Source organism: Coregonus clupeaformis, chromosome 20 (assembly GCF_020615455.1).
Source record: "Coregonus clupeaformis isolate EN_2021a chromosome 20, ASM2061545v1, whole genome shotgun sequence".
NCBI classification, from domain to species: Eukaryota; Metazoa; Chordata; class Actinopteri; order Salmoniformes; family Salmonidae; genus Coregonus; species Coregonus clupeaformis.
The window spans coordinates 45,313,730-45,337,021 of NC_059211.1; the positions used below are offsets into that span (position 1 = coordinate 45,313,730).

Sequence of the window (23,292 nt, forward strand, 5' to 3'; positions counted from 1 at the left end):
TAATACAGTATGGTATGACATGAAAAAGAATAGAATATGTAAATATGACTTGATTAAGTAGCCTACATTATACAGTGCAAGAGAAGGTATGAAAAGTATGAAAAATGTATGCACTCACTAACTGTAAGTCACTCTGGATAAGAGCGTCTGCTAAATGACTCAAATGTAAAATGTAAGGTAGAGGGGTCAGTGAAGAAGGAGGGGTTAGTGAAGTGGGATAAGACTTGAGTATGGAGTATCACAAACACTGGTCAAAAACACTGGTACCGCCTACAAAATCTGACCACCATACTGACCCCTATACTTAGGTGTTGTCAGGCTCATCTGAAGGTGCCTCTATAGACAGAAACACTCATCCCTATTAAGCCAGCACCCAGCCCTGTTCATCCAGCACCACCCTGCCAACCCTGTGTAGATTAGACAGCTCATCAGCCTATCAGCCCTGAACCCTGTGCTCCTGATCAGCTCTCCCAGGGAAACAGACTCAGAGTCATGTGAATAATTACCTGCCTAGATAACCATGATTAGTGCAATCCCCTACCTGCCTGGGAGGAGGGTAGGGTAATACCACCTCTCAGATGGAGGGAGGGAGGGAGGGAGGGAGGGAGGGAGAGAGAGAGAGATAGAGCTAGAGAGACAGAGAGGAGGGTGTGGGGTGGGGTGGCAAATTAGTTATTGGATGATGAAGTGTGTAAGATGAAGAGATGAAAACCAATCAGAGATGGATGGATAAAGAATGAGAGAGGGGTGTGAGGGTTAATAGGGATATGAATAACGCTAGTTACTGACTGTAAGAGAAAAGTATTGATGTGCAGCACAGTTAGGCTATCTGAGGTCCAGGCGTGTGTATTAACTTATTATTGAGAGCTTTAGTGTACCAAATGCCTTAGTTATTGTAAACTTCAGTTGTGGAAAAATGAAAAGAGCTTTACTTGTTAGGTGACCTCTTTTTCAAGATGCTGTAAGAGATGAGTGTGTGTGCGTATCTGTCTGTGTGTTCTTTCCTCGTAAGAGTCTTGGAAGCCATGAGAGTGGGATGTTCAATCTTAAGGGATTAATTCCTGGTTGATCAAGTTCAACAGCGAAGCCGCCCTCAGTAAACTTATCTATCCTATAGCCAAATAGTGGGATTACTTACTTATGGAAATAATACCCTTTAACTAACAGGTCTGCGCAGAAATAACCACTAAATTATTAGAATGTCTCAAGATGTTTTTATTTACATCTGATGTATCTATAAAATATTTGTGTGTGGTTCTGTGTGTGCGTGCAAACTAGAATACTGACAGGTCTTTTATCTTCTCAGAATGACTAATTCTCTGTATTTGTGTGTGTTTTTGTGTTTGTCTAAGTGGTTTATTTATGAGTGTGTGTGCACTCATGTCTGTAACGATAGTATGTGTGGATGTGTGTCTCTGTTTGTGCCTGTCTCTTTGTACATGGCTGATTGCTTTGTCCATCTGACCACAATTGAAAGGGTATCTCTAGCTAGCTCAGTGTCTGTCTCTATCTCGGCCGCTCCACCTTAAGTAAGCTTTAGCACGCTGTTGTGTTTGTGTTGAAGCCAACAGGCACAATATATTACGGTCTAGGGCTCGCTGCTGAAAAGCCTGCTGGATCTTCTAGTGACCTGCTGTTCTTTCCTGCTTTCCTGTGTTTTTTTCCCTTCAGATTTAGATTAAAAACAAAGCTCGCTCTCTCTCACTGTTTTTTCTCCCACTTCTTTTTCTTTTCTATTCCAACTGACAAGCCAACCCTTCAGTTTCGGGTTCTGCGCGCTCCTATAAGAAGAAGAGAGACTGGAGGTACTGTAGATTGTTGGTGAATTTGGATGGTGGAGTGTAGTGTTCGTGTCTTGTTGGTGAAGGGACAGGGAATGGGGAGTACTTAGGTGTAACGCTCGAGTTTCACTGCCATGTCAGTGCGCGTGGACTCTTAACTGATCACAGAGCGAGAGAGACAGAGAGAGAGAGAGAGAAACGAGACTGCGACTTTGGTTACACCGAGGAGACAGAAAGAAGGAAAAGGAGCCAAAGTGTGAGTGTGGGGATCCGTTTGACCGTGAGACTTGACGGATGCACTGACGGACTGAGCTCTTCCAGCTGTGTCGACAGGCTCCCGTGTTGGAGAGACAGACAGAGAAGAACAGAAATAAGAGAAAAAAGCGGGACTGGGCAGGAGTGAGGACTGCTTTCTCCAGCCTTGCCTGAGACCAGAGCAGGAGGAGAGATCTGGACTAGGCTGTGTTCCTGGTTGAGGGCAGCGGAGTGGAGGGCCAGGGGACGGGCTCTGACCTGGCCATCAAACGGACTGTGAGCATCTCCTCTCCTGGGACCATGTACCCTCAGGGCAGGCATCCGGTAAGTGGCCCCTCTCTCTTCATCTGAATACTGCTCAGTAAAAGGGTCAGAGACAGGGACTGCTCTGAGAGGGACAGCGACATTGAACAGTTAGGGTGCTTAAAGAGATTCCCTCTAACACACACACGCAAACACACACATGCAGTCACACACACACACACACACACACACACACACACACACACACACACACACACACACACACACACACTCCTACCCTCCCCTGTTTGTCCCCTGTCACCTGCACCCAGGTGCTGTTGAGAGCTAGTTGAGAGGTAGTTGTGTGGGTGGTATAGATGACTCCCACTTTACTCTAGTGTGTGTCTGTGCTGTGTGTGTATGTGTGTTATATTTGTTTATGTGTCCAGGAATAGCTTGTTATAAGGCAGAGGGATATGTATTCCTCTCCCTTCCTCCCTCCATCCCTCCCCTCATTACTATAGTGTTGGGGACTGGAGGATGGAGCTGGAAGGGGGGGGGGGGTTGACCATACATGCGAGAGAGACAGACACAGAGAGAGACAGATACAGACATGAGGTCTAGTCGCTATAATTAGATTTGTTGTCCGTTGGTGAAAATGGGTCAGTAGCACTCACATCTGTAGCCATGAAATGCTTTGAAAGGCTGGTCATGGCTTACATCAATACCACCATCCCAGACACCCTGGACCCACTCCAATTTGCATACCGCCCCAAGAGATCCACAGATGACGCAATCTCTATTGCACTCCACACTGCCCTTTCCCACTTGGACAAAAGGAACACCTACGTGAGAATGCTGTTCATTGACTACAGCTCAGCGTTCAACACCATAGTGCCTTCCAAGCTCATCTCTAATCTAAAGACCCTGGGATTGAACACCTCCCTCTGCAACTGGATCCTGGACTTCCTGAAAGGACGCCCCCAGGTGGTGAGGGTAGGCAACAACACATGCCGACGACCCGATGGTAGTAGGCCTGATCACCGACGATTGATGAGACAGCCTATAGGGAGGAGGTCAGAGACCTGGCAGTGTGGTGCCAGGACAACAACATCTCCCTCAATGTGAGCAAGACAAAGGAGCTGGTCGTGGACTACAGGAAACGGAGGGCTGAGCACGCTCCCATTCACATCGACGGGGCTGTAGTGGAGCGGGTCGAGAGCTTTAAGTTCCTCTGTGTCTACATCACTAAGGATCTATCATGGTCCAAACACACCAACACAGTAGAGGGAACGACAATGCCTCATACCCCTCAGGAGGCTGAAAAGATTTGGCATGGGCCCTCAGATCCTCAAAAAGCTATACAGCTGCACCACTGAGAGCATCTTGACTGGCTGCATCACTGAACACCCTGCCATCCAGGACCTCTATACCAGGCGGTGTCGGAGGAAGGTCCTAAAAATTGTCAGACTCCAGCCACCCAAGTCATAGACTTGTTTTCTCTGCTACTGCAGGCCAAGTGGTACAGATGCACCAAATCTGGAACCAACAGGACCCTGAACTGCTTCTACCCCCAAGCCATAAAGACTGCTAAATAGTTAGTCCGGGTAGCTATTTGGTTAACTATTTAACTATCTGCATTGACCCTTTTTGCACTAACTTTTTTGACTGCTACTGTTTAGTGTTATTCCTAGTTATATGTACATATCTACCTCAATTACCTCGTACCCCTGCACATCGGCTCGATACTGGTACCCCTTGTATATAGTCTAGTTTTAGTCATTTTAGTCACTAGGGTCGTTCCATTTGATATCAATAATGTTTTGATATCACCCCTTTTGATTTGAACAAAACCTTCTATACATATTTTCCCATGGTAGAAGTGGTCAGAAACTAACTTTTTGGACCTGAATGCCAAAACATTTAGGAGATAGAGGTGCCCAAAAATGAAACTTGCTCTTCTCTTTTCCTACTAGCACTGACTTTGCTGATAACTTCTGTATTGAGGAAAAAAGGTACGATTGTGATATGTGGTTGTCTCAACTAGCTACAGTATCTTAAGATGAATGCACTTACTGTGAGTCCATTTGGATAAAAGCGTCTGCTAAATGACCAAGATACAGTGAGGGGGAAAAAAGTATTTGATCCCCTGCTGATTTTGTACGTTTGCCCACTGACAAAGAAATGATCAGTCTATAATTTTAATGGTAGGTGTATTTGAACAGTGAGAGACAGAATAACAACAACAAAAATCTAGAAGAACGCATGTCACAAATGTTATTTCCCTCATTAAAATGCAAATCAATTTATAAGTATTTGACCCCCTCTCAATCAGAAAGATTTCTGGCTCCCAGGTGTCTTTTATACAGGTAACGAGCTGAGATTAGGTGCACACTCTTAATCTCAGCTTGTTACCTGTATAAAAGACACCTGTCCACAGAAGTAATCAATCAATCAGATTCCAAACTCTCCACCATGGCCAAGACCAAAGAGCTCTCCAAGGATGTCAGGGACAAGATTGGAGACCTACACAAGGCTGGAATGGGCTGCAAGACCATCGCCAAGCAGCTTGGTGAGAAGGTGACAACAGTTTTTGCGATTATTCAAAACACAAAAGACCTGTCAATCTCCCTCGGCCTGGGGCTCCATGCAAGATCTCACCTCGTGGAGTTGCAATGATCATGAGAACGGTGAGGAATCAGCCCAGAACTACACGAGAGGATCTTGTCAATGATCTCAAGGCAGCTGGGACCATAGTCACCAAGAAAACAATTGGTAACACACTATGCCGTGAAGGACTGAAATCCTGCAGTGCCCGCAAGGTCCCCCTGCTCAAGAAAGCACATATACATGCCCGTCTGAAGTTTGCCTATTTAACATCTGAATGATTCAGAGGAGAAGTGGTCAGATGAGACCAAAATGGAGCTCTTTGGCATCAACTCAACTCGCCGTGTTTGGAGGAGGAGGAATGCTGCCTATGACCCCAAGAACACCATCCCCACCGTCAAACATGGAGGTGGAAACATTATGCTTTGGGGGTGTTTTTCTGCTAAGGGGACAGGACAACTTCACCGCATCAAAGGGACGATGGACGGGGCCATGTATCGTCAAATCTTGGGTGAGAACCTCCTTCCCTCAGCCAGGGCATTGAAAATGGGTCGAGGATGGGTATTCCAGCATGACAATGACCCAAAACACACGGCCAAGGCAACAAAGGTGTGGCTCAAGAAGAAGCACATTAAGGTCCTGGAGTGTCTTAGCCAGTCTCCAGACCTTAATCCCATAGAAAATCTGTGGCGGGAGCTGAAGGTTCGAGTTGCCAAACGTCAGCCTCGAAACCTTAATGACTTGGAGAAGATCTGCAAAGAGGAGTGGGACAAAATCCCTCCTGAGATGTGTGCAAACCTGGTGGCCAACTACAAGAAACGTCTGACCTCTGTGATTGCCAACAAGGGTTTTGCCACCAAGTACTAAGTCATGTTTTGCAGAGGGGTCAAATACTTATTTCCCTCATTAAAATGCAAATCAATTTATAACATTTTTGACATGCGTTTTTTCTGGATTTTTTTGTTGTTATTCTGTCTCTCACTGTTCAAATAAACCTACCATTAAAATTATAGACTGATCATGTCTTTGTCAGTGGGAAAACATACAAAATCAGCAGGGGATCAAATCATTTTTTCCTTCACTGAACATCATGTATTCATTTTTACCTTTTAACGTAAATTATCTAAAAACGTGTAAACAGATTTTTTTCATTTTCGGATATGTTGTATCTTAGACCCTATTTTACATAGCATGCTCTTGAATACAGGGTGGGTGTCATGTTTTGGCTGATAAATGTAATAAAATGGGAATAAAATGTCAATTTAAACTTTCAAATGGTAGCACAAAGATGGTTGGAAGTTCACACATCAGTCAATGTTGACTTTAATGGTAATACCAGTTTTTTGAAATCATTAAATTTTTAAATGTATTTAATAATTTAGCAGACGCTCTTATCCAGAGCGACTTACAGTTAGTGAGTGCACACATTTTTTCATACTGGTCCCCCGTGGGAATCGAACCCACAACCCTGGCGTTGCAAGCGCCATGCTCTACCAACTGAGCTACACGGGACTACAATCATACTGTTAATATTCCTTAGGTAACCTATTGAAATCATAGAAATATAGATAATAGAATATACATTTCATTTAAGTTGACATTCGACGGTGGGTGGACCGGCGGCTATGTTTGTGGTAATATTTGGAAGTTAAAATGCCAATTTCAATGATGTACCAGCTTAATTGCGGTGGTCTGAATGGATATGTCCATTCTATGAATTATATTTCTATGATTGAAATGACACCCACCCTGTATTCAAGAGTATGCTGTGTCTCAACCGATGGCGGGCACAACAAAACACCTCAAATGATATAAAATAGGGTCTGAGCTACAACATTTGCGAAAATGAAGAAAATCTGAGTTCACATGTTTTTAAAATAATTGACGTTAAAGGTTAGAAAATTACCTACGTTTTATTTTAAAATGCTTTCCAATAACACTGTTTGTAAGCTTTTACATGATATCAAGCTCAACTGTTTATCTTTTCCAGTGATGAAGATGTTCATGGTAGGGTAGGGTATGCAAAATGGGTCAACTTTGAAGCACTTCTATCTCCTAAATGTTTTGGCATTCAGTTCCAAAAAGTGACTTTCTGACCTCTTCTACCATGGGCAAATATGTATGGAAAGTTTTGTTGAAATCAAAAGGGGTGCGGTCAAAAAGGGATTGAAATCAAATTGAACCAGCGCATTTTTTAAATGAAATAATTAATATTTACCTTGAACTTCCATCATGTGCACATTAATATAGTCTTGTCCAACTAGGCCTAATATCCCCTCATATAGCTGGAACATTGCTATTGTGGCAGATTGTAACCAATGCCACACATGATTTACTATGTAGGCTACAAAGCCTTGGCTACAGGTTAAGCAATTTAGGCATACAGCTCTTTTCTCCCCATCATAACCTTGGGATGGGGGTACATAACAGTGATTCCCTTAAAAAGGGGAGAATCTGAGCTTTCCAACAATGCCATAATTATTACTGTACTCCTAATATTCAGCAAATAGCATTAATATTTCCAATTGTAAAAAAAAAACAACTGCACTCGCATTTGCGGACCGCGAAAGCGGCAACACAGATGAATAACTGTGCACATGGGAAAATAGAGCAGCTTCTGATGTGATCAAAGCAAAAATAGCCTACATGAAAGTAAGAGAGAGTAAACGTGATTGTTTCTAGTTTAGGTTAGTTCCAATTGAAATGTCCTAGCTGCACATCAGTTGAAAAGATTGACAAGCGACTAAACTGACCACCTGGGAGCTGTGTGGGATAGCCGGGCAGATCAGCTCAGTCAGACCGCACAACTGAAAGGCGTTAATTCTGCCAATGAGAGGATTGCATTAAATATTCTGCAAAGGCATGCATGCTTATGATTGGACAAAACCAATGAAAAGGAGCTTCATGTCAAATTAAATGTCCATTAGTCTCACATGGAATTCTCGTCTCGTCACATTTTCGTAAACTAAAATGAAAACAAATGTGTTAGTTATTTTTTTCATTCCGTCTCGTTATCGTCATTAGTTTTCGTCAGGAAAAATAGGTCGTTGACGAATATTTTTCGTTATAGTTATTGTTGATGAAATTAACATTGACATATAGCCACCATCCTAGAGGAACTAGAGAAGGCTTCGGACTTCCCTATCACTCACGAACATCGCTGGCCTTTTGAAATTATGAGTAACTGCAAACAAATCACATAGACATGGCAACAGCACTGTGTTGTGTTGACTTGTGTGGCAAAACACAATACTTTGTTCTCTGTTCAGATGGTAGCACAAAGATGGGTTAAACCTAGGGCTGCTTTGCAAGGCAAACAGAAACAACGTCTAACAGGACTAGTATACCGTAATTGGTTCCACCGGATTCTTGTGGCTGGCTGGTGTTATCTGAAGCGGGGGACTGCTCTGTGCACCGCCGCCCGCCTAATAAAACCAGGCAGTGAATGCTTGAGCCGCCACGCACAGTTTCCACAGTTACGAAACACACATTTCCAACGGTCGCCAAGCAAGCGCCATGGGAGGCAGACCTGAGAGTGGACTGATGGATGGATGGATGGACCTTAGTGCATAGACAGAGTAGGTAGCAGTTGCCCATAACCACTGTTACTCCCCAAATGAGGTTAAGGTTAGAGGTATGGCAGGTTATCTGATCCTAGATCTGTGGTTAAAGGTAATTTCTACCTTGAGGTCTGAAACACTAGCTGATTCTCAGTAGGGGAGAGTGGGGTATGTTGAGACATTTTTTACATTCAGCATGACTACATCAAGGGAAATATAGTATTCCTTCTAACAAATATATCTACATATATTTCAGGATGTTGTGTATCCCTGGAAATAACCAGAATTCATGTAACATAACAGTTTTGAAAACATTACTTGTCCAGAAAAAGTGGTCTCTTGGCACAACTTACCCCGGGTATGGGGTAAGTTGAGCATTGGGACAGGGTAAGTTGAGCCACCTTGGGGTAAGTGGGTGAGGTGTCCTGTGACAGTGGGTGATGGTGCTGGTATGTCAAAGTTTAATTCATGGAATGGGGATGTGGTATATTGTATACACTGCTGCTGGGTTTTTCACGCTCAACAGTTTCCCGTGTGTATCAAGAATGGTCCACCATCCAAAGGACATCCAGCCAACTTGACACAACTGTGGGAAGCATTGGAGTCAACATGGGCCAGCATTCCTGTGGAACGCTTTCGACACCTTGTAGAGTCCATGCCTCGACGAATTGAGGCTGTTCTAAGGGCAAAGAAGGTATTCCTAATATTTGGTATACTCAGTGTATCTTAAACATATGCTGACATTCAGATATAGGTCGCTCTGTTCAATATCACTTACCCTTCAATTTCTTGACCAGTGGTCTGGGACAGGGATGTTGTTTTGATTTGCCAATTCATAGGCAAGTTCTCTGCATTTGAGGCTCTAAGCCCATGAAACTGGTCCGCTAGATTCTTGATAAGTTTAGCAAGCTCAGACTCCATGTCATCAGAGAAGACCTTGTGTGCCTCTTCTACTCTGTCATAGCCTCTGTTTGTTTTCTTTTTTGTCAATGTACCTCTTCAGTGTCATAGTCAATTTTTGTATCCCTTGCTGCTGCTCAAATGGACTTCTTCCCTTCTCTCACATCCTTGGCTGCTCTCTCAAGAACCTCAAGGGGGGCTAGACACCTGCTTGTTTTATGTTTGTATACACAGGGCCTGCTCTGTAACAATACAAATGCACTATTTGGAGTTCATATGCATGACACATTGCAAAAATACTATGTATTTTACGCATAAAACTGACAAAATGTAATCATAATTTGTATGGGGTATGGTGGCAAACATTTTGACTATATTAGCCCACACTGCTACAAGGATGCACTTTCATGCTAGTTTTAGGACCTCATTGTAGCTTATAGAGACCCCAACTGACGTACAAAACAATCTTAAAACTATCTACTTTGGTTTAGATACAAGCATCATGAAACCTATAACCCAATAGTTAATCAGACTTTGTGAAAATCTTTTTTTTGGACCTAACTTGTTTACTACCACTTTTTCCTTGTGGTTTCTTCCTTCACATACTCCATGAAATGATGACATATTTGGTCACATTATTAATTTTGTGTGGGTTCCAAGAAACAGGGGGCTGGCTCATCTAACCTTTTGACTCAACTTACCCCACTCCCCCTACATCCACTGACTAGAGTGACCATTTTGTCTTTACCTGTAGGGATTCACAGCATGGACTTACATTTAACATGGTATTACATTATGTTAAACACAGACGGAATCCTTGTAGTTGACATATTTGTTGTTTGATGGTGCAGGCTTTGGTGGAGGACATTCGCTCCTGCTCGCTTAGACAGAGAATGTGTGTGTGGTGTGTGTGTGTGTGTGTGTGTGTTGACTGTGAACACCCCCCACAGACAGTGTTGAAGGTGTCTGGAGAGAGTTGATCTGGCCCTGGACTGATCCTGATCTGATGTCAGCAGACTCTCACAGGAGGGGACTTACCGCAGGCAGACAGGGGCAGCACGTTTGTGTGTCTGAGTCTGTGTCTGTGTGTGTATGCGGCAGGGACAGAGAGCCTACTCGCTGCTCCACCAAGGTGCCATTGCCATCTTGCAGCACTGCATGGCACTGTGTGTATGCGTGCAGGCATGTGTGTGTATGCAACTGTGCATTCTGTTCTTTGGCAGAACTGGAGTGGAGAGGCAACATAACAGTTCATACTCCCCATGACTATTCAGAGCCTGCAGAAAGTAGCTTTTCACAAACTGTGCTTTTAAGTATTAGTAATCTCTCCCCTCCCTAGTAAATCTGGCCTTGTGTGTCTCCTGAACTTTAGGCCGTATTAATACTATAGCTGGGCCCTGTCTGCACTGGGTCTGTCCTCACTCTTCAAGGTCTCTAAAGGTAACAGCCAAGTAAACAAACCAACGGCAAATATATGTCTGCACAAATACCATATGTTCCCTTAATGAGGGTGGGGCGTGCGGTGGTGTGCGTCAGCTCTGTCTCGCTGTTGTGTAGTACGCCTGTTTTCCTCTGGATTCATCTGTATTGTGGGGCTTGTTTTTCTGTTTGTACATCTGGATTTGAAGGAAATACATGTACATCGTGGATATTTTCTGTCTTCTTCATCCATACTGTTATCAGATTTTTTTTCTCCAGATAACAAACAGGTAAATAAATCAATTATGAACACATCAATCCAGATGAACTGTTCTCTGTTCTGCAATCCCAACACTCATTCTCTCCTCAGTCAAAGCCCTTGTTGGTTTTTATAAAAATAACTGATCTGACCATGGTTTGGAACCAAGCCCTCTTTTCACTGCCAATCCCTCCATTTATAATCCAGTATTGGATGGCGGAGGCTTTTGCCTCTCACCACAATGGAGAGCAACCATCTCCAAATGGTTTTGTATTGTGACTGACTGGCAGGCTGGCTAGTACCGGGGTATCAACACCTTCAAGCGTTAAATGAGGACTCTGCTCCAGCTAAGATGCTGCTTGCCTGGAAATGTGGGGAATCGAAAGAGGTGTGTGTCTGTTTTAGGGCTTTGTTGGGTGTGATCCTACCCCAGCCAGCCCTAGTCCCTACAAAGCCTTGCCTCCTGGAGAGCCCTGAGCATACTATCAGTCAGACAGACCCAGACCAATCGGACGCTATCAGAGCTCTAGAACACCTGCAGTGTAGAGAGAGAGCGAAACCTTCCATAACAAAGCCATCACCTACAGACAGATTAACCTAGAGAAGAGTCCCCTAAGCAAGCTAGTCCTGGGGCTCTGTTCACAAATACAAACAGACCCCACAAATCCCCAGGACAGAAACACAATTAGACCCAACCAAATCATGAGAAAACAAAAGGTGAATTACTTGGCACATAGGATAGAGTTTACCAAAAAATACAGAGCCAACTGGAATGCTATTTGGCCCTAAACAGAGAGTACACAGGTGCAGAATACCTGACCATTGTTACTGACCCAAAATGAAGGAAAGCTTTGACTATGTACAGACTCAGTTAGCATGGCCTTGCTATTGAGAGAGGCCGCCATAGGCAGACCTGGCTCTCAAGAGAAGACAGGCTATGTGCACACTGCCCACAAAATGAGGTGGAAACTGAGCTGCACTTCCTAACTTCCTGCCAAATGTATGACCATATTCGAGAGACATATTTCCCTCAGATTACACAGACCCACAAAGAATTCCAAAACAAATCCAATTTTGATAAACTCCCATATCTATTGGGTGAAATACCACAGTGTGCCATCACAGCAGCAATATTTGTGACCTGTTGCCACAAGAAAAGGGCAACCAGTGAAGAACAAACACCATTGGAAATACAACCCATATTTGTTTTTTTAGTTTCCCTTTTGTACTTTAACTATTTGCACATCATTATAACACTGTACATAGCCATAATATGACATTTTAAATATATATTCCTTTGAAACTTGATTGTAATGTTTACTATTCATTTTTGAGAGAGAGAGAGAGAGAGAGAGAGAGAGAGAGAGAGAGAGAGAGAGAGAGAGAGAGAGAGAGAGAGAGAGAGAAAAGAGAGGGGGAGAGAGAGAGAGAGAGAGAGAGAGAGAGAGAGAGAGAGAGAGAGAGAGAGAGAGAGAGAGAGTCAACTCATGATTATTTCATTCCCCTCAGAACGTCTCTCTCCCCAGCCTGTCTGAGATGGAAAGACAGACATAGAGATGGAAAGCGAGAGAGATAGAGACGGAGAGGGATGTAAGGAGTGAGAAGGATAGGCAGAGAGAGTGGGAGAGAGGAAGCGGGCTGCAGAGCAGAAAGTGTGCCACAGAGCAGAGACAAGCTCTGCAGTCCTGATCAGTCCCAGACCCGCATCTGTTTCCCTACCTCCCTTGCTGCGGCTGCCAGCTCAGAAACAGCGGCCTAAATCGAATGTTTCCCCCAGTGATTGATAGACAGATGAGGGGGAGGGCTGTGGCCCGGCTGCTGGCTCTGTACTGTTATGTGATCTCCTGGCCCAGTCTCTTCCCTCGCCCCCTCCCTCCACCCCCCCACCCATAGATAATCCTTCTTAATTCTCGGCTCGCCCTGCTCCAGCTCTGCTCTGGTTCCTCTAAATTGTGATTGACTGCTGTTGTCCCACATAGCTTGCCTGTCTGTCTTCCCCCTCCCTTCCCTCCTCTCCTAGATTAACCAGATCAGTTTGAGGTTTCAGGATCCCCCATGCTGTCTGACACCACCAGGGCCAAACAGAGCCACACTGAGATGAGAGGAGAGAAGTCTCCCGTGAACCCCACCCCCCCCCACCTACACGGTTCGAAAAAAGGGTTCCAAAAGGGTTCTTTGGCTGTCCCCATAGGAGAAAAGGTTCTACTCTGTGGAAAGGGTTCTACCTGGAACCAGTAAGGGTTCTCCTATTGGGAACAGCCGAATAACCCTTTTAGGAGTCTAGTATTCCCCTGGCTGTGTGTTGGCGACATCACGGTCCCCCTCAGTCCCCCCTCTGTCTGAGCTGCCATCTGTCATATGCCAGGCCAAACCCCAAACTCACAGCTCACCCAGGACTAGTCACGGAGGGCCCTGAGCTCTGAGACCAGACCACGCTGGGTCTATAGTCATGTCTCTCTCTGTCTGAGTCAACCACAATCACAATCTGACCCATACAGAAAACCTGACTCACATTGAGGAATGTGTTATTGTGAGTGAGGGCTTATGTAAAATGGACAGTGGTCTGTCTGGACTGTAGTTTATGGTGGTCCACTGTCTAGTCAGGCGGTTTGTTAGAGTGCAGTAGGGAGATATGCCATCTCTTCTCTATCTCCCGCCCTCCCCCCGCCCCTGTGTGTGTGTGTGTGTATGTGTGTGTCAGACCAATATGATGTGAATCAAGGTCAGTGGGGATTCGTCAGCAGCCACCCCTTCCCCCTCCCCCTCCCCCTTAGGGGTTGTGTACTGAGCTAAGCCTGTCTGTCCAGGCAGCCGACACACAGCCACAGTGCTAGGCTAGCTGCTCAGCCCACAGCTTAATTACTGGAAAGCCCACAGAGTGTCTGACCTCCACCGTTAGCCTAATTGAAATTTAATTGAATTTCCCTTGTCTAGACTAATTAAGCTCCTACTGAAACCGCCAATCTTTTAGCCACCCAGCACCTAGCCTAGCTAGCCTCTGGACGGCCGGGACGCGCATCCTATGGTGTGGGAAGAGAGGAAAGAAAGTGGGAGGAAATGGGTGGAGCTGAGGAAGGCAAAGGGGAGAGGTCTGGTATTGGCTCTCAGGAGTGGGTGTGGTGAGAAAGAAAGATGGACAGAGAGAATGAGACGAGGGAGAGAGAGATGGACAGAGAGGGGTGCAGACTAAAGTGAGGTCAGGGTGTGTGAGGTAAGCAGCATACGCCGCTGACCTGGAGCATGTGGTTAAATACCACTGAGCAGTGGCACTCATCTTCTGCCTAACCTCAGTTGTGTGTGTGTGTGTCCGGCATTGTCCCAGGCTTGTTGTGCGCAGCCCCCATTTAGTACAAGGGCGTGTTGTGTCTGCATGCACATATAGTGCCTTACAAAAGTATTCATCCCCTTTGACGTTTTTCCTATTTTGTTGCATTACAACCTGTCATTTAAATGTATTTTTTATTTGGATTTCATGTAATGGACATACACAAAATAGTCCAAATTGGTGAAGTGAAATGAAAAAAATACCTTGTTTCAAAAAAGTATAAAAAATAAATAACAGAAAAGTGGTGCGTGCATATGTATTCACCCCCTTTGCTATGAAGACCCTAAATAAGATCTGGTGCATCCAATTACCTTCAGAAGTCACATAAGTAGTTAAATAAAGTCCACCTGTGTGCAATATAAGTGTCACATGATCTGTCACATGATCTCAGTGTATATATACACCTGTTCTGAAAGGCCCCAGAGTCTGCAACACCACTAAGCAAGGGGCACCACCAAGCAAGCGGCACCATGAAGACCAAGGAGCTCTCCAAACAGGTCAGGGACAAAGTTGTGGAGAAGTACAGATCAGGGTTGGGTTATAAAAAAAAATCTGAAACTTTGAACATCCCACGGAGCACCATTAAATCCATTATTAAAAAATTGAACGAATATGGCACCACAACAAACCTGCCAAGAGAGGGCCGCCCACCAAAACTCACGGACCAGGCAAGGAGGGCATTAATCAGAGAGGCAACAAAGAGACCAAAGATAACCCTGAAGGAGCTGCAAAGCTCCACAGCGGAGATTGGAGTATCTGTCCATAGGACCACTTTAAGCCGTACACTCCACAGAGCTGGGCTTTATGGAAGAGTGGCCAGAAAAAAGCCATTGCTTAAAGAAAGAAATAAGCAAACACGTTTGGTGTTCGCCAAAAGGCATGTGGGAGACTACCCAAACATATGGAAGAAGGTACTCTGGTCAGATGAGACTAAAATTGAGCTTTTTGGCCATGAAGGAAAATGCTATGTCTGGCGCAAACCCAACACCTCTCATCACCCCGAGAACACCATCCCCACAGTGAAGCATGGTGGTGGCAGCATCATGCTGTGGGGATGTTTTTCATCGGCAGGGACTGGGAAACTGGTCAGAATTTGAAGGAATGATGGATTGCGCTAAATACAGGGAAATTCTTGAGGGAAACCTGTTTCAGTCTTCCAGAGATTTGAGACTGGGACGGAGGTTCACCTTCCAGCAGGACAATGACCCTAAGCATACTGCTAAAGCAACACTTGAGTGGTTTAAGGGGAAACATTTAAATGTCTTGGAATGGCATAGTCAAAGCCCAGACCTCAATCCAATTGGTATGACTTAAAGATTGTTGTACACCAGCGGAACCCATCCAACTTGAAGGAGCTGGAGCAGTTTTGCCTTGAAGAATGGGCAAAAATCCCAGTGGCTAGATGTGCCAAGCTTATAGAGACATACCCCAAGAGACTTGCAGCTGTAATTCCTGCAAAAGTGGCTCTACAAAGTATTGACTTTGTGGGGGTGAATAGTTATGCACGCTCAAGTTTTCTGTTTTTTTGTCTTAGTTTGTTTCACACAAAAAAATATTTTGCATCTTCAAAGTGGTAGGCATGTTGTGTAAATCAAATGATACAAACCCCCCCAAAATCCATTTTAATTCCAGGTTGTAAGGCAACAAAATAGGAAAAATGCCAAGGGGGTGAATACTTTTGCAAGCCACTGTATGTATGTGTGTGTGCATGCATGTGTGTCAGTAGTATGTCCCTCCCTCATGACAGTTTTAACCCCTCAGCTATAAATACCAGGTCACAATAACCCCCAATGGACCTTGTCACTCAGATTCATATCACCACAATCCCTTCTCCAAACCCCTGGAAACTCCACTAGCATCCACATTTATATTCCTTTGCCTCTAAAACAACAACATCCTTGATGTGTTTGTGTTCCCCCAACTACACAGAGAGGGGAACAACACCCAAAGTGCTTCAGACAGGCTCTGGGGAGAAGCAGGGTTCTCCTGGGAGGTGTTTGTTGAGATTCTTTGCTTTTAGCAGGTGAAAGACTGTGCAGTTTTAATGGTTGTGATTCACCATAAGTTATTCATTTGAGGTTTTTCCTTCCTCAGTGAGAGAGAGTGAGAGAGTGAGAGAGTGAGAGAGTGAGAGAGTGAGAGAGTGAGAGAGTGAGAGAGTGAGAGAGTGAGAGAGTGAGAGAGTGAGAGAGTGAGAGAGAGAGAGAGAGAGAGAGTTTTTATTGTGTGTGTTGAAGTGTCCTTACTCTCCCTTCTTCTTTCCTTTCTTTTCTCTCCCCAGGTCCCTATTCAGCCTGGCCAGTCTTTCAAGTTCACAGTCCTGGAGACCCTGGACCGCATCAAGGAGGAGTTCCAGTTCCTCCAGGCTCAATACCACAGGTGCTGTATACTCACTCACTACCCTCCATCTCACCTCAGGCCAATATAGACTATATTACAGATGGTATATACACACCACCCTCCATCTTATCCCATGCAGGCCTACATAGACTCTATAGGCACAATCCTAACTTGAGATCCTCAAATCTTCTCTCATAAACATCAATACACGATTGAAGTAAAAGTCTGTGCTTCCCATGTATCTGTGTGTCTGAAGATAGGAGACTGAGGGTTGTGTCCTATATGAATTCTACCAATTAAGGTGCCTCAGGGGAGAACAGTCCCTACTCCTCTCTCCAAAGGACTGGGGGATCCCCCTGGGAAACACTGCAACACGTCTGCTGCTCCTCTTATTAGTCTATGAAATATTATACAGGCTAGATTAGACATCAGCCGTAATTGTACTGTATGTGTATGTGAAAGCCAAGGACGGGTGCAGTGAACTATATTGTTGTTATAACACAGTCAGATCATATGCAGGTACAGATTCTAACCTTATCCATCTTAGTCTTAATGACACAGTGGCAGGGTGTTAGCCTGGTCCCAGATCTGTTTGTGCTGTTTTGCCAACTCCTATGTCTTTGTCATGCATAGGAGTTGACAGGACCGCACAAACACCAGGCTAGCAGGGTGTGGTGATATGGGTCTATACTCCATATCATAGCAGAGTGATGGTGTGTTTTATCAGAGAGATAGTCTGAGTAGAGTTGACCTGCAGTGACCTTGGTGCTGAGAGCCCAGCTTCACAGCAGGAGCTGAATACTCATGGCCATATCTCTCTCGGTCACATCTCTGTGAACAGTGTGCTGAAACTAACATCGTTCTGCAATATTAAAGCTGATCTACCCCCTAAAAATATATATATATGTACACTACCAGTCAAAAGTTTGGACACACCTACTCATTCAAGGGTTTTTCTTTATTTGTACTCTTTTTTACATTGTAGAATAATAGTGAAGACATCAAAACTATGAAATAACACATATGGAATCATGTAGTAACCAAAAAAGTGTTAAACAAATCAAAATATATTTTATATTTCAGATTCTTAAAATAGCCACCCTTTGCCTTGATGACAGCTTTGCACACTCTTGGCATTCTCTCAACCAGCTTCATGAGATAGTCACATGGAATGCATTTAAATTAACAGGTGTGCCTTCTTAAAAGTTAATTTGTGGAATTTCTTTCCTTCTTAATGCGTTTGAGACAATCAGATGTGTTGTGACAAGGTATGGGGGGGTATACAGAAGATAGCCTTATTTGGTAAAAACATTCAAGTCCATATTATGGCAAGAACAGCTCAAATAAGCAAAGAGAAACAACAGTCCATCATTACTTTAAGACATGAAGGTCAGTCAATACGGAACATTTCAAGAACTTTCAAAGTTTCTTCAAGTGCAGTCACAAAAACCATCAAGCGCTATGATGAAACTGGCTCTCATGAGGACCGCCACAGGAATGGAAGACCCAGAGTTACCTCTGCTGCAGAGGATAAGTTCATTAGAGTTACCAGCCTCAGAAATTGCAGCCCAAATAAATGCTTCAGAGTTCAAGTAACAGACACATCTCAACATCAACTGTTCAGAGGAGACTGCGTGAATCAGGCCTTCATGGTCGAATTGCTGCAAAGAAACCACTACTAAAGGACACCAATAAGAAGAAGAGACTTGCTTGGGCCAAGAAACATGAGCAATGGACATTAGACTGGTGAAAATGTGTCCTTTGGTCTGGAGTCCAAATTTGAGATGTTTGGTTCCAACTGCCGTGGTGAACGGATGATCTCCGCATGTGTATTTCCCACCGTAAAGCATGGAGGAGGAGGTGTTATGGTGTGGGGGTGCTTTGCTGTCTGTGATTTATTTAGAATTCAAGGCACACTTAACCATCCCATCTGGTTTGGGCTTAGTGGGACTATCATTTGTTTTTCAACAGGACAATGACCCAACACCTCCAGGCCTTGTAAGGGCTATTTTACCAAGAAGGAGAGTGATGGAGTGGTACATCAGATGACCTGGCCTCCACAATCAATCGACCTCAACCCAATTGAGATGGTTTGGGATGAGTCGGACCGCTGAGTGAAGGAAAAGCAGCCAACAAGTGCTCAGCATATGTGGGAACTCCTTCAAGACTGTTGGAAAAGCATTCGAGGTGAAGCTGGTTGAGAGAATGCCGAGAGTGTGCAAAGCTGTCAAGGCTATTTGAAGTATATTATTGAAATATATTTTTATTTGTTTAACACTTTTTTTGGTTACTACATGATTCCATATGTGTTATTTCATAGTTTTGATGTCTTCACTATTATTCTACAATGTAGAAAATAGTAAAAATAAAGAAAAACCCTTGAATGAGTAGGTGTGTCCATCTTTTGACTGGAACTCTATATAAAATTTTGTATATAAATCATTCTCCCACTGCAACCTGGGTCCCATCGGTCTCTCTGTCTGATCGATCTAGATCCATAACCTTTTCAGCTTTGACAAGAAGGAGAGATTCAGGTGGAGCTGCAGGGTAGACCGACATAGTAAGCTATAGTGTATGTCCTGCACTTGATCAGTTTGTTGACGTGTGTGTGTTTGTTTCTGTGTTTTCTGTCATGTGTGCGTTGCGTGCATGGTTGCCTGTATGTGTGTGTGTGTGTGTGTGTGTGTCTTGCCACTGCAGCCTGAAACTGGAGTGTGAGAAGCTGGCCAGTGAGAAGACAGAGATGCAGAGACACTACATCATGGTGAGTTTGATTCTATTTGCACCACCACTATTCTATTTGCACTGAAGTCAATCAGACAACATGGAGAAGGAAGGCCCAGTCTCAGTCTGGCTTTACAAATGGACCCCTGTCCACTACACCAACATAGGAGGCTATCTAGCTTGTTGAGGAGCATCATCTACATTAGTTAGGAGGATGAGACTGTCCAAAAACACTCTCTCCCTCTGCAACAGCTTGAGCCCCTCCACATCTGTCTGCCTAAAGACTTGTATATAAATAACTATGTCTAAGTCTGTGGTACAGACACAGTCAGGACAGAACCTGAATACGATATGAACCATCTGCTGAGCAGCTCCCATTTCATCAACCTGAGAGAGAGAATGAGACATAGACGCACAGATACATGGGAAGAGCAGTGCACAGTGCAGTATGGTAGACAGACACGACACTACCACAGACTAAGAGTTAGGGCTGGGAATTGCCTGGGACCTCAATACTATATTATCACGATGCTTAGGTGCCGATGTATTGCGATTCCATACTGCGATTTCATTGCGATTCGATGTTCCAAACATATTGCTCATGTCTGCTGCAAAGGGACAATAGAGTCAAGAGAAAATGAGAAATAAAAGTGCTGAAAACAAGTTGGCTTCCTATTTAAAAAGAAGATGGAGAACAAACTGTATTGTTGGGGGATTTGGAGGACCACAGTCAGTCAATAGGAAATATAATTGTGCTCTTGTGTAAAATGTATATTTTTTGGGCAATTTCGTCAGGAATGTTGCAGGTGGGAGGTTCAAGTGCGACACCATGGTAGAATGGTGTGATGTATTGCAATAGGATTTTTTTTTACGCTACTACTACTCGCTGTTTATTATCTATCCATAGTCACTTTACCTCCACCTACATGAACATATTACCTCGACTAACCTGTACCCCCGCACATTGACTTGGTACCGGTACCCCCTGTATATAGCCTCGTTATTGTTCTTTTATTGTGTAACCTTTTTTAAACTTTACTTTAAAAATATATATTGTTGGTTAAGGGCTTGTAAGTAAGCATTTCATGGTAAGGTCTACACCTGTTGTATTCCGCGCATGTGATGAATAAAATTAGATTAGCTTAGATTTGAATTATGATTTACTGGGAAAGATGGGTTGATCTGTGGCTGTCTGAAGGTTGGAATTAATGAGTGTTGGAATAAATACAGTGCATTCGGAAAGTATTCAGACCCCTTGACTTTTTCAAAATTTTGTTACGTTGCAGCCTCATTCTAAAATTGATTAAATTGATTTTTTCCCTCATCAGTCTACACACAATACCCCATAATGACAAAGCAAAAACAGGTATTTGTAAATTTATCACATTGACATAAGTATTGAGACCCTTCACTCAGTACTTTGTTGAAGCACCTTTGGCAGCGATTACAGCCTCAAGTCTTCTTGGGTATGATGCTACAAGCTTGGCACACCTGTATTGGGGAAGTTTCTCCCATTCTTCTCTGCAGTTCCTCTCAAGCTCTGTCAGGTTGGATGGGGAGCGTTGCTGCACAGCTATTTTCAGGTCTCTCCAGAGGTAATCGATCAGGTTCAAATCTGGGCTCTGGCTGGGCCACTCAAGGACATTCAGCGACTTGTCCCGAAGCCACTCCTGCGTTGTCTTGGATGTGTGCTTAGGGTTCTTGTCCTGTTGGAAGGTGAACCTTCACCCCAGTCTGAGGTCCTGAGTGCTCTGGAGCAGGTGTTCATCAAGGATCTCTCTGTACTTTGCTCCGTTCATCTTTCCCTTGATCCTGACTAGTCTCCCAGTCCCTGCCGCTGAAAAACATGATGCTGCCACCACCATTCTTCACCGTAGGGATGGTGCCAGGTTTCCTCCAGACGTGACGCTTAGCATTCAGGCCAAAGAGTTCAATCTTGGTTTCATCAGACCAGAGAATCTTGTTTCTCGTGGTCTGAGAGTCTTTAGGTGCCTTTTGGCAAGCTCCAAGTGGGCTGTCATGTGCCTTTCACTGAGGAGTGGCTTCCGTCTGGCCATTCTACCATAAAGGCCTGATTGGTGGAGTTCTGCAGAGATGGTTGTCCTTCTGAAACAGAGGAACTCTAGAGATCTGTCAGAGTGACTATCGGGTTCTTGGTCACCTCCCTGACCAATGTCCTTCTCCCCCGATTGCTCAGTTTGGCGGGGAGGCCAGCTCTAGGAAGACTAGAGCTTCATCCATTTTAGAATGATGGAGGCCTCTGTGTTCTTGGGGACCTTCAATGCTGCAGACATTTTTTGGTACCCTTCCCCAGATCTGTGCCTCGACACAATTCTGTCTCGGAGCTCTACGGACAAATCCTTCGACCTCATGGCTTGGTTTTTGCTCAGACATGCACTGTCAACTGTGGGACCTTATACAGGCAGGTGTGTGCTTTTCCAAATCATGTCCATACACAATCCATGTCTCAGTTGTCTCAAGGCTTAAAAATGTCATACTTGAATAAAAGTGAAGATACCTTAATAGAAAATTCCTCGAGTAAAAGTTAAAGTCACCCAGTAAAATACTAGTTTAGTAAAAGTAAAAGACAATGCTTAAATATACTTAATTATCAAAAGTTAAAGGAAATGCTATAAATCCTTTCAAATCCCTTATACTGTATTAAGCAAACCAGACGGCAAGATTTTCTCTTTTTTTTATTACATTTATGTATAGCCAGGGGCACACTCCAACACTCAGACATCAATAACGAATGCAGCATTTGTGTTTAGTGAGTCCGCCAGATCAGAGGCAGTAGGAATGACCACGTGCTCTCTTGTTAAGTGCGTGAATTATAAAAAATGTCCTGTCCTGCTAAGCATTTGAAATGTACTTTTGGGTGTCAGGGGAAATGTATGGGACTAAAAATTACATATTTTCTTTAGGAATGTAGTGGAGTAAAAGTAGTAAAAAATATAAATAGTAAAGTACAGATACCCCCAAAAGACTTTAGTACTTCAAAGTATTTTTACTTAGTTACTTTACACCACTGGTCAGGCTGTCTGTAATGCCTACTGTATGGGCAGTGATCTGGAGGAAGGGAGTGAGAGGGAGGGAGAAATGGACTGAGGGAGGGAGGATGAAATGGAGGGAGAAAGACATTGACAGGGGCTCAGGAGCGAGAAAGTATTATTTAATTTTTTTTATGAAAAGAGAGGCTTAGAGAGAGGCAGCCAGTCAGAGAGAGTCGCTGAAAGAGCGATAGATCGAGAGAAGGAAAGAGAGACGGAGAGAGAGAGAGCGCAAGCATAGACACGTAAATAATATGAAGTAGCAAGGTCTCAGTGGCTCCACTGTAGGGCTAACCCAGAAGGCTATATTTAGGTAGTTAGACAGGCCTGTCATGTAAACTAAGACTTGTTTCCACAGGCAGCCAGCAGCCCACTCTTTCTTTAGACTGCTTGTATCATTCATTATTCTGTAGATTTAAATACAAGGTACGGGATGTTCCAGCCCGCTAACGTACTACTTCCAGGGAATGATTTACGACCTGGCTGATGATGATTATGATGTTGAGCATGGAATAGACATCAGGATTAATTTGGAGCAGCATATTGGAATGTTGGCGCCATAAAACGAGGTAAAAGTATAAGCAGGCAGCAGGGTGTTTTGTACATTTTGTTAAATCTCTCTGCAGCTTTATGCATAAACTATATAGAACCCGTCTACTGTGGTAGTCTACAGAGACATGATCAATGTGGAACTACAGTGGTTGTCACACACACACATGAGAGAGGGTGTCTGCGGGTGCCTTGTAATTCATGGGGCTCAGATTTCACAGTTCTCTCGGAATCTCACAGTGTATTTCTAAATAAGACTACATTGTTTCACTGTCCAATC

The 23,292-nt window shown here is 44.0% G+C and overlaps 1 protein-coding gene across 4 annotated transcripts in view; it reads left to right on the forward strand.

The window, feature by feature from the left end:
• The first annotated feature begins 1,586 nt into the window (after positions 1 to 1,586).
• The window catches only part of LOC121533504 (transducin-like enhancer protein 4), a 63,647-nt gene continuing 41,941 nt past the window's right edge, over positions 1,587 to 23,292 (forward strand). For 3 of the 4 annotated variants that reach the window (XM_041839496.2, XM_045205517.1, XM_045205516.1), the window contains exons 1-3: positions 1,587 to 2,360; positions 16,631 to 16,728; positions 19,390 to 19,453. In XM_041839496.2, coding sequence (XP_041695430.2) covers positions 2,337 to 2,360; positions 16,631 to 16,728; positions 19,390 to 19,453 — 186 coding nt within the window. In that variant the 5' untranslated portion in view covers positions 1,587 to 2,336. Of the gene's footprint in view, positions 2,361 to 16,630; positions 16,729 to 19,389; positions 19,454 to 22,882; positions 23,033 to 23,292 lie in introns of those variants that run through there. The other variant, XM_045205518.1, reaches the window with a different exon arrangement.